Source organism: Hydractinia symbiolongicarpus, chromosome 8, assembly GCF_029227915.1.
Source record: "Hydractinia symbiolongicarpus strain clone_291-10 chromosome 8, HSymV2.1, whole genome shotgun sequence".
Classification (NCBI taxonomy): Eukaryota; Metazoa; Cnidaria; class Hydrozoa; order Anthoathecata; family Hydractiniidae; genus Hydractinia; species Hydractinia symbiolongicarpus.
In genome coordinates, this window is record NC_079882.1 from 2637213 (window position 1) to 2657320 (window position 20108).

At 32.1% G+C, this 20108-nt stretch overlaps 2 protein-coding genes across 2 annotated transcripts in view; one reads left to right on the plus strand and one right to left on the minus strand.

Moving 5' to 3' along the window:
* Positions 1 to 1886: 1886 nt before the first annotated feature.
* LOC130653867 (G-patch domain and KOW motifs-containing protein-like) lies at positions 1887 to 9754 on the minus strand. Its single transcript, XM_057456366.1, has 14 exons — positions 9522 to 9754; positions 6812 to 6921; positions 6071 to 6204; positions 5876 to 5982; positions 5120 to 5240; positions 4940 to 5021; positions 4793 to 4854; positions 4465 to 4524; positions 3460 to 3526; positions 3324 to 3387; positions 3114 to 3225; positions 2703 to 2772; positions 2439 to 2524; positions 1887 to 2122 (listed from the first exon to the last, which is right to left on the minus strand). Exons 1-14 carry the CDS (start codon positions 9710 to 9712, stop codon positions 1985 to 1987), a joined length of 1404 nt encoding a protein of 467 aa, XP_057312349.1. The 5' UTR covers positions 9713 to 9754; the 3' UTR covers positions 1887 to 1984.
* Positions 9755 to 9831: 77 nt separating this feature from the next.
* The window catches only part of LOC130653863 (DENN domain-containing protein 5B-like), a 28126-nt gene continuing 17849 nt past the window's right edge, over positions 9832 to 20108 (plus strand). Inside the window, exon 1 of the mRNA XM_057456362.1 lies at positions 9832 to 10022. The gene's annotated coding sequence lies outside the window, so the exon portion shown is untranslated. The remainder of the gene's footprint in view (positions 10023 to 20108) is intronic.

Below are 20108 nucleotides of genomic sequence, written 5' to 3' on the forward strand. Positions count from 1 at the left end.
CGTTAAAACCCACGCCTTAAACGATTTAGGCGTGTGCCAAGGCGTGCGCGTGCGATCGCACGCCTCTCCTGAAAAAGACTGGACTCTATTAAATATTTTCAATTACATGGTATAAAAGTTTCTACTCCTTCATGAGTAATTCTTAGATGCGAGTGTGATTGAGTAATATTGTAATATTTTTCAGATAAAAAATGTATTACGGGACACGAAGAATTCCGAGCGGTGGTTTTATTGAAGAGTACGCTGTGAACATCTTTGGTGGCACTCCATGACAGAGAGTTTCGAACGACCACCTAGTTACCAGCCCCCACTCACCTCCTTAACATCCTTTTCTTTCCTCCGTTCAGATATTTCTCTGACTTTTGGTTTTTCCTTATACGGAAGATTTTTTTTTGGATCCTTGAGCAGCGAAAAAAAAATTTTATCCTGTTTTTTTCGACTGTTGTTAGTGCAATTCACAACAGCGCACCACGACATTATTCTGCCTCTCAACCTTACTGAATGTGCGATCTGAGTCTAATCTCTCTGTGGCGGGACATCTAGTGAAGAGGAAACTAATTTTTAATTATTGATTGGTTGTCTTTAGAGTAGCTGAAACAACTATGCAACCCTAAGGCTAAAGTCATATTGAACTTCAAGTTTTATTAGCGAAAGCTTCTTACTTAGGTTCGTACAGAATTAGCACAGTGTGTGTTTACCTTAAGGTCTAGACACATCTCTCGCCTTCGATTTTTTAATTCCATATGAATAATTCATAAAAAGCGGTCTTTCACAATTCAGGGGGTAAAATTACCAAAAATTTTAAACATATAATAAAATATAAGCCCTGGCCCACGTTTTATCTATTTTGGTCAGTTCGGCGCGCTCCAGGTAAATACGTCACACGCGACATATTATTTCAGCCTCGCTTTAGTGCCTATCATCCGCCATCCATATAAACAATTGAAGCGAGAGACCGCATGCTTTTTTGTAAACAAGAATGAGATATTGTTCAGTTGGTGTTAGGAAAGAAAACAAATAATTATTTAATTATTTTATAGAAATTAGTTCCAAATAAGAATTTTTTGTCAAAATTTTAGTTGATTTTTAATCGGACAGTACCTTTAAAGACAGAGACGTACGTGACCAGTTTTCCCTTACAGACATTTCAAAATTAGCGGGATGCCTTCCGTTCAATTGACTTTGCAAAAAAAGAAAAAAATATTTTTTTTTTACGACAAAGAAAATTTTGCATTTATACAAACCTTTAGCTTGGATAAATAAAAAATGTAAAAAAAACAAATTTATAAACGGTTCATGTTTGATACCGTTGAGTATATCCCTTTGAGAATTTTTTCGGCACTTTTGAAAAGTTGTAAAAACATAAACTCGCGAATTCTCTCCAGCCAGTATGCTGTAGGAGTGCTGCCCTCTCCGATGCATAGGTTAGATGAACAGCGTTTAAATTACGCTGGTCGCACTTTCTAACATGACTGCTTTACGTAATAATCCGGGCCAATGAATGTCGTCAGCAAAAATTAGTCCTAAATCCACTGTAAACATTGACAAGGTGCTTTGACAAGTTAAAATTGCGCGAACCTAGTATAGAAATAGTCTATACAACAATCTGTGGGGACGAACTTTGAGATTTGACACAACTTAACATATTTTTTTTTTTGGGGGGGGGGGGGGGATTGCTGTTTCTTTTGCCAAAATCACTAATTTTTAAGGAAAATATCCATTTTCCAACTCTATAAAATTCAAGATAAACCAGGAAGTCCTGTCAGAGAGGTATGGATCTTTTTCTATTGTCCTAGCCTATATAGATAAACACCAACTCTTCCCCATGCTTTTAAGATATTTCGGTTAACGCAAATTGTGGTTAGGACTTCTAAGTTAAAACTTACTTTCTTGAAAATAAATACCATAAAAACATAATATACATTTAATTCAAATGTAAGAAAAAAAATCGATGAAATTATATAACAACTAAATATAATAAATGCTATAAAAATTCATCGTCGGGCAATTCCCCCACATATTCCGACATGTAATCATAGCTAATTTTCGTGATGTGTTTATTTGACGTCAGTTGAATCGTTGCTTTGCATTTGCTTTTGTCTCTTTCCATGAGTTTACCCAACTAAAAATAAATAAAATAATTTGTGAAAAATTGTGGCAGCTGGTGATGCAACTCGCAATATTTACCGACTATTTCAGCAACGCGTTGTCCCCATATGCAGCCTGTTTGCAATAATTGAAACTTTTCCTTTTGATTTGATATGGCATGAAAATAATCTCCCAGAAAGCTAACTAATTTTTTTACATTATACACTACAATTTCTTTGAAATCCCGAAACGTTACAATTTTGTTTCGTGAAATAACCCAACATCATTGTATTCCTTTAAACGTTCGATCTGCTTTTGAAATATGAACACAAATACAATAAATACCTAACCTGTCCTTGATATTTGCCACCTATGACCATCACGTAAGCTCCTTTACTTTTCGGTATCACCGTTTCTAAATCTTTTTGACGTACATCTTGAACAAGAGAGAGAAAAATTGTATTTATGAAAACATCTACAGAGTAAGCACAAGGCAGACAGTCAGGTTGCAGTTGTTTTATAGACAACTTTTTGCAGCCGCGTCGATTAGAGCACACAAATAGATTGATAATCAGAAAAAAATTGTAAACATTAGGGACACAAACTTCGCTTACCTTCTAAAAGTTTTTTCTCTTCAGTTTGGCAAGTGCATAAACTCTGGCTGATCACATCGAGAATACGAACCTAAAAGAATAGTGGTACATAACAAAAAACGTTTTGCCACCAGATCGCCAACGCAAGCAATGATACACATAAGCAAGATTAAATGAACTCCAAGGCATATCCAAAGTGACACTAAAGGACCTTTTTGCGTGTTCACAAACAATTTTTTGCACAATCTTTGGTACAACGCAGCCAAACAATACCGAGCAAAGTTATAGTAACCATTCTCGTATTTTATTATATTTGTGTACTAATACAGTCATTGCTACAGTGAAAACATGACTGTGAAAACAAATTTATGTAAGAACTACACAAGGGAAAAACAATTCTATTTTATGCAGCATCTATTTTAAAACGCGTACCTTTTTATTGTAGCATTTCCCTTGTTTATATTTTTTACTAATTATTCGCACACGTATGCCAGGTACAATCCAACTTGGTTCTGATTTTTCATCGTCTGAGCGTGTGTCGTACCTTAAAAAAACAATAAAAATTGTCAATAAAACCAACGAATAAACAAAAGAAGGCGAAGATAATGTCGCAAGAAGGGAAGAAGTAAATAAGTTTCTCACTCGATGTGTTCTTTCTGTTTCTTTTCTACACGCCCTGATTTTGAGGAGTCGTTTTTTCTTTCTTCTAAAAAACAGAAGGCAATGTTTTGTAGCAATTTCACATAAACTGTGTAAATTTTAAAAAGATTATACATACGTTTGTGTGCGGCTTTATACGCATCTTCATCAACTAAATACGAATTGTACTGGCTAATTTCGACGACCTAAAAAAAACGTACATATTATGTAGCATGAAAACGAACTTAAATTTTGGGGAAACAAAGTATCTAAAAGATTAGCATACTTATTCAACTACTAAAACATGATTATTATAGGACGATTTTAGAACATCAAAAAATCAAAAATTCACATTATTACAGGCTGATATGGTTAACAAATACACATTGAAACGATAAGTTATGAACGTATATATTCGCACGAAAGCTTAAACTATTAAGCGAGAAAAGGGATATTTTGGTAGGCGTTTCGTTAAGGCAATTATGTTCTTACTGGGATATTTTTTGAATAATCTTCAAGTAACACGAAAATTTAAAATTAGCCACTGTATTCAGAAAACACTGGCCTATTAAAATAGAGGTTATGTACAGTATCTCGAATAATATCAAAAGATACTGAAGTAAAAATACTTTAGCTTTCAATTTTATTTGCACTTTAAATCAAACATTATTTACCCATATAACGTTAATTTTTTTTATTTCAAGGTATTTTAAAAATTAAATCCGTCTACTTAATGACTGTTTCATAAAAACATTTTTGAGGGGTTTATCTATAACAAGGTTGCCACTTTTTTATACAGTCAAATTTGAGCAGATTTTTTATGAGAATTTTCAAACTTTTTTGTATTTCCATAAAAAAAATGAAGAGGATTTGAGGAAATTTTCATATTTTTTAAAGAAATTGAGATTTAGCCATGAGTGAAGAACCAATTATTGTCTTATCCATATGCAGCATTTTGTGCCTTTTGGAAAAAAAACCATGAATTTAATGAGAAAGTTGATTGAAAAATCTACCTCTAGTAGAGTTTTGAGGAGACAATCGCTTAAAATCGATTGCTTAAAAAATTAGTAATTTCAGGTGATTGTTTAAATATTTCACAAATAGAGTCATAAACAGGCAAATTTTAAATTTAATGCATGCGTACCTCTCCACTCAAAGAAAGTTCAACAGACAATCTTGCGTTATCTTCATCAACTGAAATTATCTAAAGTAAAACGCTAAATACTTTAATCGTTTATGTACTTTGGGTCCATAACTTGACAGTTAAAAGCAAAGCAACGCACAAATTTCAATTTCATTTAAAAACTCTTATCTTTTATGAAGGGCTTAAGAACAACAGATATTAGATGTTTAAGTCACAGCTTACAAAATGTTTAAGAAAAAACAAAAGTAAATTGGCTTTAGAACTTTCTACGTACACACTTAGTCAACGATTTTCAGCATTTATAAGAGCTAGGTTTATATATAATTACCTTTCCATATAGATCCCTATGCACCCCTCCTGTAATTTGAACAAATGCATCTGGAAAAAAACCTAAAACCAAAATAGATTCTTTTATAAATAGACCAATTGAAATTACAATAATATATACATCTTTTTAATTTAAACATAAACACACCTTCTGGTCTTTTTTTTACCTCTTCACCCACACCTTTCACATGACGCACTCTACCATCTTTTTCAACAATAGGCGTGTAACGCTAGTGACAAAAAAACTCAGTCTGAATGGACAAAAAAAGAAAAGTAAATCATGTAAAAGAAAAACGAAATGGAAAAATATTAGAAGTTATGTTCTCACATTTTCATCTGGTTTTACATCGCCCAGTTTTCTTTTTCGTTTTGATTGAGGTTGCATCCGTTTTTCAGCACCTAGACCAAGTCCTTTATGACGAGGAATATACTCGATTGGTTCGACTAATCTGTATGGAAACACAAAATACAGGACTCGTTACAAACAGCACAATCAGTTCTGTTATAGGAAGAAAAATATGTTTGTGATTACATACCTTTAAGGTATTAGTTTTTGCAAATCAGAAAGTTAAAGAAGTTCTATTTCACAATATTAATTCTCCCGAATCAATAATTATGTGTTTTTTCGCAAGCAATAATTTTTTGCAAAAATCTAATTTACAGACACAAAGAAAAATGTCTTAAACATGTACAAGGACATTATTAATATAAGACATTCTGATTTCTTAATTTTTTTTTAATTTTAAAATCTGACAACCGTTAATTGTCATAAAAAATTTCTTCCCCAAACATTTTATGAAATTTAATGAAACTCTCAGTGAAAATGCACACGCTTAAGGCAAGACTACGTTTTTCATAAAAAGAATCCACTGTACACAAAGTTAAAGAATATTTAGGCCACATAAATAATAAACATAAATAAGTTCTATATGACATACAAAACATCTAATGAAAAGTGGTTTTGTTGTATTCTTGACAGCCTCAGAACTTTAGAGTGTCATACGGCAAAATATATATATATATATATATATATATATAAATATATTTAAATTTGCACATTATCCAAGATATGCAAACTTCTTACCCTTTTGAATTCAAACCAATTGGTTTTCCTTCACTCCAGCCCATTCCTCTTAACATTGCTGTTCCAAATGCAGATATAGGGATGTTTTCATAATCATCCATTGAGCTCTTAAAAACAAACATGCTATTAAAGAAACATCTTCTGACTGAAAGACAATTTTAACTTGACATGACTATCAAATTTTTAGAACTATACCTGTTCTGGTCTCAATGATATATCATGCATTTCATCTCCTACATCAACGTCTTTTTTGGCAGGTAACTTGTTTCGCATCAGAATTGGAATGGACAAATTAGATGCTGATTCATTCTCAGCTTCATCTCGCAAAGCTGCCAAAATAAATTAAATTCCAGTAAATTAAATTAATACACCTTTAGGTTAAGAAAAATATTAAAAAAAATCAGATATTCCTATAATTTGGATTCAGTTGAATTTTGACATAACACAACATTCAAATATATCAAACTGAACAATGCATGAAGTAAATTTAGCACCAACTGCCAAATAAGGACACAAGCATTTTTTAAAAAATCTAATGGTTATGAGAGCTTCCCATGAGAAAAATTAAATGCATGATGGTGTAGAGACCATTTTAAGTTGAGCTTTCCAACCATTAGTTTTTTTGCTCAGCAAGAGAATTTTTTTTAACTAAAGTGGTGAAAAGTGGTGGTGTAAGCTGTGTTAAACAGTGAAAAAAGAAAAATATCAAACAACAACATTATATTTAAACCTATAGACCGTCGATGGAATATAACATGTGGAATTTATTTATGGTAGACAAGTTTAAAGGAATATTCTGATTCTGCATGTGGTTGTAGGCATAATCAATTGATAGACCTTTTGATTCACAAATAGTGTGATTTCAAGGAAAGAAAAGTAGTTTATGAAGAAAACACAAATGGAACCGCTTTAAGAAATACTGATTATTTGACTCACATTTTATTATTTCTTCAGCAGCCTCTTGGTCAGCATCATCTGAGACACGCCAGTTATTTTTCTGAATCAATGGAATAACAAGCTGTGTTGGTTTCTTTTTCGTCACTGAACTAATATGCAAGTTTACAAAGTTTTACAAAGAGACCAACCCAAAATGCATATATATTAAGATGTTGAAATACTTTACTTTTTTTTACATGCTCGGCCTGAAAATGTTATTATTTTTCAGCCATTCCAAGAGTCATTGCTTTTTTAATTAGTTTTAATAAAAACAAGAAAATTCTTACAATGTTGACACTTGTTTTAAATCAAATCTTAAACCAGGAAGGTGTTTGCCAGTTCCTCCAATATTTTACTTAACTAGAATATTCCTAACATGACAAATATAAACTTGTAATGGAAAACAAAAGATGCAACATTAAAGGGAACCCCAGACATGAGTGAGTAAACATATAGGGCTTATACAAGCTTATTCACAAAATTTTATTGCTAACAAAGGTGAAGAGTTATAAGGTCATCAGCAAAAGGCCTAGGACGAGCGAACGAGTGTCGTTTTGGCAAAAAAATTTATGTTAATCAATTTACCTTTTAAATTTTCATTGATAAAGTTTGAATGCACATCCCCCCTTTAACAAGTCTAAAATTTCTTATGACAGAAAATATCAAAATTTAATTAAATATATTACTTAAATATGACATCATAATTTATGCAGCAAAATTAAATCTGAAATTCTTCAAATGTATATATCTTGAGAACGAAAAGAGCTTTTTAAAAAATTTTAAAAGTTTGTTAACCAACTTTTAAGCTCTCTAATATCACTTTACACCTTGGATTCCCTTTAAGTAACCAAACTAAACAAAACCTGGCTAAAAACACTTATCTGAAGTTTTGTTAGTTTACTTAGGTACAGGTTTTCAGTGTATGTATAGACATGGGAGCAAATATATTTCATATTGAATCCAGATTTTATATTACAAAAAAAAGATTTCTTGCTCACAATAAAATATTGTCTTTTATATCACTTTTGCCACAAGTTTAGATGCAAATTAGTTTCTCAAACAAACTCAAATCAATGCTAGATATTCTGGCTAAATAAACCAACTGAAGAGAACATACTCTTTAAAATGTGCACTGAGGTTCTTTATTGCATATTTCTTAATATAAAACTGTTGGAATTGGTTGTTGGTTCAAAATTGTATCATTTTTTGTAAGTTTTATATAGTATGAAACAAAATATGTAAAGCTGCACAAAAATTGTTGAAAAAAATTAATTTTTTAATGTTCACAGGATGTTTACACTTCATCATTAAAAATATGTACTGCTATTGATAGTATCCTCATGGAGGTATAATTTCGATTGTTTAAAAACGAATTGTGATTGCCCAATCCGGAACCAACTTTCAAACAATTTAATTCATGCAAAGAGTTGCCAAGTGTTGTGTGCAGTAGCAGTAGTAAACAAAATTACGATCACGGTCCTTATAAAAGAGTTAACCAAATAAATAAGAAATAAGTTTGTCTGTTAGATTTTATCACATGGTCTAAAAATGTTAACAAAATCTTCCTCAGGATCTTAAGTACATTATTCTATAAAAGCGTTTCTCTCTTCAATCTTATTTCACATTAAACATTTCACATTTATTATCTTATTCTTATAGGCTAAGAAATAAAGCAAATGAAAAAAACATGATTTTTTAGAAAGCATATAAAATTAACGTGTATTAATTAGACATGTTCTGCCCAATCTTGAAACGCGCACTGTCTTAAAACTGGCTAGTCTTAAGACTGGACTGCCCAATCTATGGACGCGCATGTCCAATCTTGGAACAATTGTAGAAGTCAAAGAGAACAATAAAAATTTTAGACTGTACCTCCTTAAAGGAACTTTAATTTAAAACTTTTCTTGGCAAATCAAAAGGCCAAAAAATTATACTAAGTAAACTATTCAACCATATTAGCAGGCTATAGCTAGTTAGCTAAACTTCTCGTCCAATGAAGTTATCAGCTAGCTAACTAATATTGTGGTTGAAAACGATTTATCTGATTATTCATATATAAACATTTTATTTTTATTTTTAGGTGTCTAAAGATGGGCCTAACATGGTCTCCTGTCCAATCTTGTGACGCCCTGCCCAGTCTTAAGGCGTCCGGGCGGTGTCCCAAGATTGGGCAGAACAGTCATATAAATATTGCTTGTTTCAAAGTAGTCACAAAGTTTAATTATTGACTTAACTTACAAAGTGTAAATTGATGCCTTCTGATTCATTTGAATTTATTTCAAGTCCTAACAAAGCCTTTGTGTGATGAAATGGATTGATAATAATTTTGCTTCACCTAGACAACCCCTATTATTTTTCCCACCATGATGCCCCAGCAGAGCCAAGAGCTTACTGCTAAAAAATGTAAATAAAGACATCCATCTATGGTATCGTGTTTACAAACAGGACGCTTACAGACAGGTTTTGCTTCACTAACTGATTACAAGCAATATATATGTCCTATTTGCAAACAGACTGGCTAAAGTTTTCAACTCTCTGGATAGTGTTTAGCAGCTAAAGCTATAACCAGCTCTAAAACCAGAAAATAACATATATAATCAAGTAAAAACACATTTGGGAAAACAGCATAAATCATTTGTGGTTGTACTTAGCCTTATTAGGGTACAATATCTCAACAAATCAAACAACCTTTTAACAGGGAAATTCCTACCTTTTTAATTGTTTTCCCTCTGCTGCAACTATAAACTCTTTTTCATCGTTATTTATCTTATTTTCATTGATAAAGGATTTCGGTTGAGCATTGTGAACTTTCTTTCCCGCCTTTGCTGTTAGTTTAAACGAAAAGGCATTTGTTTTAGGTGAGTTAATTTCATTTTTTTCATCCTCTGTCACCGCCGTCATTTTGTTTTATCTCTAAAAATGTTAGGTGCAGGTTTCTCCGTGCATATATAACGAAACTAAATCAGGCTGTAGATAGTCGTATGTTTTGGTTTGTCAAACCAAGACAAAAACATTATCGAGCAAAAGTTAGATTTTCAGGAAAGACTGTAAAGTTGAGTTGAGTTGAGTCTCATGAGTTGAGTCTGAGTTGATTCTATTATTTAGCTATAGGCTAATGACAAGATTTACCCTAACCCTCTTTTAGTTAAATGCCTTTAAGATCGTACACCTGACGTTACTTCGGCTTATCTTATCATGAGGCGAAATAAAGGTATGAAATTTCTTTATTATATATTTGGTCTTCTTTAGGCTTAAAATCAAAAGCCGTAGGGGCTAGCTATAGCTATTTTTGAATGTATAATATTTCTTCTTCTTTTGTATGGATTTGTATCCCCAGCCAAACATGCAATCTGTTATCTTTTATCAACTTGGTCTTTTAAAATTTTCTGATATTGTACAAATCTCCAACATTCTCTTTAATAAAAATGTTCTCACTGATTCAACTCCTATAGCTCTAACAGAAACCTACAGTATCAAGATCCATCAACACCATTACAATACCAGGAACAAAACTGCTGGAATGCTTGACCACTTTCTCTAAAACACTACTCTTACTTTGGTACCAACTCAATTAGATCTCAATACACTACTTCCTTGGAATAATTTACACAAAAATACCTCTTTATCCTTTATAACATTGTCAAATTCTGTTATAAAATATAAACTCAACAGATTTTGGACACTTATTAAATGGACACTTATGAAATCACCCTTCAGTTAGTGTGTGCGCATGTTTGTACGTGCTGTGTATATATGTGTCTGTCAACATGGATTTATATCTTAAAATGCATGTATGTGTGTGAGTGTGAGTGTGTCAATTTTCTTTGTACTATTATTATTATTACTATTTGATAAAGCCCATGGAAAAAATCCACTAAAGCAGGATAAAAATTTTGATGTTAATGAGATAAAAGGGTTTAAAGATTTTGCTGATGTCAGCAATGGCCCCGTCAAAACCGATAAATTTTTTTTAGAAATTTGTATACCTGTTGCCTCTATCGTATAGATCTTAAAACGCTAATCAAGAAAATGTATAGGATCATGTACTTTTGACAAACGGTTGCAGAGGGTTTAAAGGTTTTTTGATGACGTCATCAACCCGCCCATTCCGAAACGGAGTTGGGCACCCAGGTTTGGAAAAATTACCCAAATTGGTCCCAGGTGGTCCCCAGTTACCCTCGCGGTGAAAAATCATTGACGTCACCACCTCGTTTCTAAGTTATTTGGCCTCAAATGTTTTAAGCGCACTGTAATGGCTTCACTAATCTTAATTAACTTTCCTTTGACGTCAATACTATTTTAACGTTAAAGTTTGGTAAATTACAGAACAATTTTATAGGCGATGTTTTATAGAATTTGTTAAAGAAAATTGTGAAGAATATAATCCACTTTGCAAAAGTCACAGACAGACAGACAGAACTGGCGTATTATTATATAGATTATTATTACCCTTTGGTTTGTATGGAGAAAATGGAATAGTATTTTCCCTCCCTATACATTTACTCCTTTTTACTCCCCCACTTGGTGGCCTTCACGTTCCTTCGCTATGGTGTTGGTCCCCAGCCATTGAATATTTTATCTAACTATTTATATAATGTATTTTATATACCTACTGTAATTTCAACTTTTCTATGGCAAATAAATAAAATTGAATTGAAATTGAATTGAATTAAATTATAGGGGGGTATAAACTTGTAATTATCATGTCTGTTGTCTGTCAATTGTCTCGTTAGTTCACTGGTATTGGATCAGCACATAACAAAACTTCAAAACTCTATGTTTTGTCCCCGGGACCTCTATTTATTTTTTGGCTACATAAACCAGATCAAGTGCATTCTGGAAAGTCATCCCATTTTGTAAATTATGTCAACCTGACAGGTTTTTCATTGTCATTTAGAGCTTGCTAAGGCCTTAATCTCAAATGTGTTTGGTTTATGTCCTTTTGATCTCTCACTTTAGGGATGAGCGGGCGGTATGAAATATTGTCACGATTTCGCTTAAAATCAAAAAGAAATACCAGTAATCTTCACTTTGTGAAGCTGTAAAGAGTAAATATTGCGCTATGAAGAAGAATGTTGGGGCGGGTGCAATCAATCAAGATCCGCTTACTTCGACACACGTTGAAGATTTTTTTGTAGCTTGTTTGCGATTAGACACTAAACATTCACCTGCGTACGCTTCCACTAAGTAAAACAAGACACTTCCACTAAGTAAAACAAGAGTTCCACTGAACTCTAAATCCACATTCAGATTCTATCATCACAGAAAGCTTCACACAGCTTGTTTAAATTTTAATTTCTGTGCTTTTTTTCTGTGTTTATAAGCAAAAACGCGCTGGGAACAATTAGCAGTTCAACCGTGCGTTGTTCCCAAGACATATACCCGACATAATATAAACTAATTAAAACGGCATTAACAAAGAAGCTACTTGTTTCTTGGTATCAAAGACATGAAATATAATCAAAATAATATCATTCCTGGTGCTTCTTCTGCAAAAAGCCACGTATGCTTATAGGTGCTGGGTATGAGGTTAAACCAAGTTGTTAAGAAATTTATATCATGGGAATAAGATCAAACTAGTAGAAATTTATAAGATGTTCATAAAGATCAGATGATTTTATATTACTTCTTATCAAAACAATAGTTATTTCTATTATCAACAACAATGTTTAAAATAATTAAAAAAAAATTACATCTCAAACAACATTTAACAAACAAAATGTCATAGGTAGTAGTAGTAGTTATTTATTCGGAATAAGAAAGTTACAGGACTTATTCATTTGTAAGGATAACAGCAAAAATAAAATACAATATAAATATAAAACTAATGATATCCACACAACTATAAATATTAGCCACAAGACCACACTATAGCATAGCTAGAAAAATGTGAGGCCACCTTTGATTATAGAACTATGATCAGTGACAATTTAGGGATATATGAAATGGGGTATATATCAATTAAATAATCTGGAATAAATAAATAAATAAAAACAAACAAACAAACAAACAAAACAAAAACTGAAAACAATTGGACACACACTTACACACACAGAACCAGCACATTGACACACAACACACGCACACATAACCCTAGTGTAATGACAAAATTTTTAAACAATTGGCTTGAAATACTTACTTGAAACACTTTAAGAAATAAGGAACTTTTGTTGGGTATAAGATTGTAAAAAAAAATCAGTTAGTTTAATCCTTAAAGCATTAGATGATAATTCGAGGAAGGATAAGTTGAAATGTTGGATAAGCTTGTTCCATGATTGAATGGATTGAAAGCGAATTGAATTTAAACTGTAGGATACCGTTTGAACAGAAGGAACACTTATATCCACCAGTACCATAGTTAACAAAAAAATCAATACCAAAAGTTTTAAGACAGAGAATGGGAGTGTGTTTAAAGTAATTTTTTTAAGAATTAGGACATTGTGAAAGTGGACATAATCAGGAAATTTTAAGATTTTAAGTTGATAGAAAAGTGGATTAGCATGAGAATGAGGATGTGAAAAAGTAATAATACGTAAGACCTGTTTTTGAAGAGTTAAAATTGTATTAACTAAGGAAGAAGTGCCCTGACCCCAAATCTGGCAACAATATGAAAGATGGGAATGAAAAAGTGCAAAATAAACTTGACGAAGAGTATTTCTAGTGACATAATGGCATAGTTTAGATAAAATGGCATTAGCTCTTTTAAGTTTGGAATTAATTAAATTAATATGAGATCGCCAGGAAACGTTGAAATTGAGTAAAATACCTAAATATTTAACCATGACACTAGAATTAATACGTTTACCATTAATCTTTAATTTAAAATTAAAATTGTGAGTAGATTTACGTCTAGGTTTAAATATAATGTATTCCGTTTTTGATGTGTTTTTCGAAATTTTATTGGCGTTAAGCCAATAAAATTTCGTTTATTATTGGACTGACATTAATTTCATTTAATATCGGACTGACATGTCTTTTGTAGATGTTTAAGATTTTTATTGACGTGTAACAAGTTGGACTCATCAGCAAAATGATGGACCTCCCCAAACTTAATAGCATGAAATAAGTCATTTATATAAATTAAGAAGAGGAGAGGCCCAAGAACCGAACCCTGAGGAACACCATGTTTAATAATGTTGGAGCAAGATGAAATACCAGAAAGGGAGACAATTTGTTTACAATTGGAGAGGTAAGATGAAAAGAGTTCTAATGAATGTCCATGAATGCCATAATGTGAGAGTTTACGAAGAAGTATAATGTGGTCAACCAAATCGAATGCTTTTTCAAGGTCAATAAATAGGGCACATGCAAAGTTTCCTTGGTCAAGGGCAGTTATGTCTATCACTCAGCTTAGAAATAAGCTGAGTGATAGACATAAGTGGATGAGATGTGGAAAAAGATTTACGAAACCCAAACTGACGAAAAAATAAAATATTATTGTGCTTAATGAAGTTATAAAGACGTTTAAATATAATTTTTTGAAATATCTTCTCCACATTAGATAAAAGAGAAATAGGACAATAGTTAGAACAATCGAGTGGAGAACCCTTTTTGAACAGGGCTATCACTTTGGCAATTTTGAGAAGATCGGGAAAAACACCACTAGAACAAAATAGATAGAGTAGCTTTGATAAGTGGACAGCAATTTCAAATTTTAGAAGGATTAGGATTTTATTGGAAATACTATTGGGACCAGAAGACTTTTCAAGGTTGAGAGAATTAATATAACTTAGTACTTCACCAGGATCAGTAGGCGAAAGAAAAAAGGTATTTGGATTTGGACTGTCAAAAAAATCAGAAAAATGTTTAAATGAATTTTGAATCTTTGACCGAAATTTGTCAGCAACAGTACAGAAATGATTATTAAGAGTGTTCCCAATGTTTTGTGGGTCATTACAGATTGAATTATTAATGTTAAGGGATTTAATTGAATTATTTGATGACTGATTAACACCAAGAATATTATTGATACCTTTCCAAATTAGCTTAGAATTAGAGCTTAGAGTTAGAGTTTGAATGTAAGAATTAAAAGAAAAATTTACATCTAGTTTACTAAGTTTTATTACATTGTCCCAATCAATTTCAAAAAAGTCAAGAATAAAATTTTCTTATTTAAAGTTCTTCCAGTCACGATATTGATGACATGATTTTATAGCATGTCTAGGAGATTTATCAACAAAGAGAAATTGAGGTACAGTACAGTCTGAATGTAATCTACCGCGTAGACGCTAATATCACACCTTTGCGTGGAGGACGGCAGTCGTTTGTCTTTTGTTATAATTAAATCCCTTGAGCGTTTTGCGAGTTTATATTTGCGTGTTAAAAAACAATGCGCTCGCGAAGAAATATCGGAGTAATTATATTTTTTCTAATAGCGAGATGCATTGTGTAAATGTATTGATAAGCTATTCCCTTAAGTATTAGCGTGAAGTAATTAAATAATAAAAATCTTTTGCGAAGTTTTATAATACATTGCGTGAGAATGTATTGTTGATTTAATAACTTAAAAAAATTCCAACGTGTTTAATCTAAGAAACATATGAGAAGCATTGTTCACAACTATTAAATGCCGCTTTTCGTTTTTAAACTTTTAAAATGCGATCTAAAAAAACATTTCTATTGCCGCTATTCGTTTTTAAACTTTTAAAATGCGATCTAAAAAAACATATCTGTCGCCGCCATTAGTTTTTAAACTTTTAAAATGCGATCTAAAAAAACATATCTGTCGCCGCCATTAGTTTTTAAACTTTTAAAATGCGATCTAAAAAAACATTTCTATTGCCGCTATTCGTTTTTAAACTTTTAAAATGCGATCTAAAAAAACATATCTGTCGCCGCCATTAGTTTTTAAACTTTTAAAATGCGATCTAAAAAAACATATCTGTCGCCGCCATTAGTTTTTAAACTTTTAAAATGCGATCTAAAAAAACATTTCTATCGCCGCTTTTCGTGATCAGATATGCCTGCTACTATATTACCAGAAATACAAGAAGAACATTTAACAAATTAATATTAAAATCTTCTAATAAGACTTCATCTTTATTATCCATAGAAAGCTTATATAAGAGAGGACTTAAGTAGTTATCACTGATGTCAGAGATTTCCATAGATGGATGCCTATAGATACAACCAATTATAAGAGCTTTGCCTTTGACTGTGGGAATTTCGATAAAACATGATTCAAGTTTTCTTGATAGATAACATATTTTATTCACATCAAGGCTTTCAACGAAGGGGATGTTATCTGCAATATAAGAAGAGACCCCCCACAGCTAGATTCTGATGGAGTGTGGCAGTAATTATAGGATTTAAGACAAAAATCACCAGAGATGATACTAGAGGGAATTTTTGTTTCAGTCAGTGCAATAATGTCAAAATTATGCCCAAGGTCATTAAGAAGAACATTAAACTCATCAAAATGACATGGTAATGCAGCTGTATTTAAGTGAAAGAACGAAAAAGAAAATTTCGTAAAATTAAAAGAGGTTGAATTGAACTCAGTTATATCATAATACTTACAGTTGAGAGAGTTAGAATCATGAGAACTAGAGTTCGCAAAAAGAGAATTTAAGAATTGGGCATTACCTGGGAGGTCAATATCTTCACTACTAGAGTTTGAAATTGGATTTTCCGAGGTGTCATTTAATGAGTCTGAGAAAAGATCTACGTTATGAGGAAATATAGAACCAGTACATTTATAACAAAACCATGGATCAGGAGAATGTTTAAGAGACTCATATACAGTAGGGGAAACTTGATTGCATTTAATATGTACCCACTGGCCACAAATGTCACCACACAGGGTACGATGGTGGTGGTTAGCCACAGATTTACAACATATATTACACATAAAACTGTACAAAGATTTTGATAATACAGCCATAAAAAACAAACAACACACAATATAAGAAAAAAAGAGCTACCTAGTTAAAAGGTGATAGCTAGTTAGCTAGTAAAAGTGATGGATCTCTAAAATGTCACGGATAGGAGTTCAGTACGTCTGATAAAAGAATGCAAAAGTTTACCAAAAATTATAAGGGCTAGCCATTATAAATAGGTATAGATATTTTAACGGATATTTCGTCTTGTTACTACAAGACATTATCAATGTAAATTGTTACAATTATCTTAAAAGTTTTTTAAATACCCTAAAACAATTTTATACCCTACGGTTGGTACGAAGATATGAAAAGCTTGGTATTAAACTTGTTAGAATTAATTGCGATATACAGTTCTTACTTGCTTGTAAAAAGGAACAGTTAATTCCGACGTTTGCTCGACCAAAGCTGAGTATATACACGACGAAAAGGAGGAAAACAGCTGAAGCCATGTATATTCGCAATAACAGTCCCATGGTTAATGTACAGGAATTGTCTGTTCCATTAAAATTGTTTTAGGATATTTAAAAAAACTTGTAAGATAATTGTAACAATTTACATTGATAATGTCTTGTAGTAACAAGACGAAATATCCGTTAAAATATCTATACCTAGCCCTTATAATTTTTGGTAAACTTTTGCATTCTTTTATCAGACGTACTGAACTCCTATCAGTGACATTTTCCGTGACAAGACGAAATATCTGTTAAAATAAAATAAAAAGATGTCATCATCAAATCAAACTTCTTGTACTTATTTTTATTGTAAAGTCATATGCCCGAATTAATATATTTAAGGTATAGATATATAAATAGGTATAGATAGGTACCCAGTTGGAGTTGAGAACAAAGTAAATAAAAATATATTGTTTTATTTTGAATTAATTCATCATTGTCATATCAATTAATCAATCAATCTATAAAAAAGTTATAGAAAAGTGGTCTAGTAACAAAGTTATTCATGCACCACGCTTATAAGTGGTGGGGTGTTGCGATGATGTTGGCCTGAGTTCAGTAATTCTAAAAACAGCAAAGAATTTATGAGATAGAAACAAAATATTTCGGACACTCTAAACCTAAAATTTTCAGGGGGGAGGTATTTTAAAAATTGAAGTGGGTGAGTGACCTCAACCAAAAATATTTGCTATTACAGAGCACAAGGAAAGAGCACCTTATGTTTTTATGTGGCTGCAGACGAAAAACTGCAATGTAATTTTCCTCATGATTATGAAAACATTAAAACTTTAAAAATTAACAAAATACGATGGGTTTTTTTAATAGATAAGCATTCGGCTTGAACTCTAGCCATGATCAAATGACAATTTTTTTATTGGTATATATACAGTTGGTAAATTCCCTAATTGATAATTGAAATAAATACACTAATTAAAAAGGTACAAAGGAGCCGAAGTTATATTCTTATTAAGCATGTGTTTGTCTTTTTGAATAGAAAGACTTTCTTTAATCTCCAAAATTATTAGTGGCGTCTGACATCAAAACTGTGAAATTATCCAAGCTAGATGTCAACAATAGATGATCGCTAACCGCCAAGGGTTAGTGACCAGAGATTCTTTTCCCTGTAAGATGGGGAATTTCAAGGTGCTCACAAGATCTGACCCTCAGGTGTCGTATAGTTTTGCCAATATAAAACGCATTGCAGCCACTACACAAAAATTTATATACAACACCAGAAAGTAGAGATCTTGGAAGACAATCCTTGAAACGAAACGTGGCAGACAACCTTAACGAAGATCGGAAAACAACCTGTAACAACTGGGCAAGTGTTCAGAGAAAGCTTTTTTTAAGACAAGACTCAGCCTGTAATGAAACGGTCCTAAATATGGTAATACCACCAATACCTTCTTCTTAGGCAAATCAAAACACGAAGGTACAGCATGTGATCTGTGTACCTTATCAACAAATTTCTTAATACATAAATCAAGAAAAGAACTAGGATTACTATTTTTTGACAAAACCTCCTTTAAAAAACTAACCTCAACATGAAACTTTGAGAGATCTGAAACAATATTAAAACATCGAAATAATAAGGAAAAGACTAATTATGTAACACTTTAGAATAAATCTAGTAAAATTTGTGTAAACACCACTAAAAGTTGGTTTACGAAAAACACTGGCGACAAACTTATTATTTTCTCTATTAATTTTTACAACTACAAAAGAAAAAGACTTATCTTTTTTTTTTTTCAAAAGTATAATAATATTAGAATGCTTCGTATTCATGTAATCTTTAAAATATACAAGATAGTTTATAGATAAAGAATGCAAAAAAAATATTATCAACACAGCGTTTATTCCATAGTGGTTTAATTGCATTTGGACCTTCCTCGATCCACTTACGTTTATGAAAACAAAGGAGGACATTTGCCAGGGTGGGCCCTAAAGGTTCTCCCATTGAAACTCTGTCAATCTGTTGTTAATATTCCTCGTTTGAAATAAAGAAGGATTTCTTTGTTGCCAATAATAATGTGCGAAAGTCATTTTTATGACTGCCATAGCAATATCGATACTTTCATCCAAAGGAATGTTTGTAAACAGTGAATCAACATCTAAACTTGACATATACAGATTTTGATCTCGACCATGTACATATTCTGCAAAAGAGAATGAGTCTTTCACCGTAGCAGAATTGGTTGGCAGATGGTATTTCCTGCTTAGTAAATTTTTCCAGAATTAATCAAAAGGCTTTGCATATTTTTAAAATAAACATCTTTGGTGGTAATTACAACAGAGTTTCCTTTCTATCAAAAGAAAAGGCAAACACAGTCAGAGCTAAAGTAAGCCTCACACTCTAGAATAGCAAAAGACCAAAGGACAATCTATGTAAAGACAAAAGACTCTCATTAAATAGCCTAAAAGTAATTAAAAAAAGAACAACAATCATGAAAATAACTATGTCAACAAACGTATTTAACACATCAACAATAGGCCTTATAAACTTCTGAAGAAAGATCATACAGCAGTTATTAAATGAGACACTAGAAACATCTTAATGGAGTAAAGAGAAAAAAATACATCGACGAAAAAAAGTAATTGAAACCCTTTGACAGACCCAACACCTTGATTCTACGGACTACCGAAAACTCACAAACAGATATCCAATTATTTGTGTCTTGCATGGGTACAACCTTTTTGCTTTTTTCTTCAACAAATTCACAGCCACTGACCATAGCAAGACCTCAAAAGAATTCTCAGAGAAGCAAATGTTCCGATGAAGGACACCCTGAACATCATAAAAGATCTCATTGAGAACAATGCATCATTTTTACCGGATTTTCTGTGTTCAGTGGAACTTGTGTTGGTAAGAACATGGTATTTGTTCAAAAACAATTATACAATTAAAAAAACAGAGTTGCAATAAGTGGTCCTGCATCGTCAGTAGTTGCTAAAATATTCATGCAA

Excerpts from the sequence above, each read along its gene's own strand:
- LOC130653867 (XM_057456366.1), bottom strand. The coding sequence starts at position 9,712 with ATGACGGCGGTGACAGAGGATGAAAAAAATGAAATTAACTCACCTAAA. Across the intron at positions 5,983-6,070 it reads TATCATTGAGACCAGAACAG|AGCTCAATGGATGATTATGA; the intron begins GTATAGTTCTAA and ends TTTGTTTTTAAG. Across the intron at positions 2,525-2,702 it reads AGAGAAAAAACTTTTAGAAG|ATGTACGTCAAAAAGATTTA; the intron begins GTAAGCGAAGTT and ends CTCTTGTTCAAG.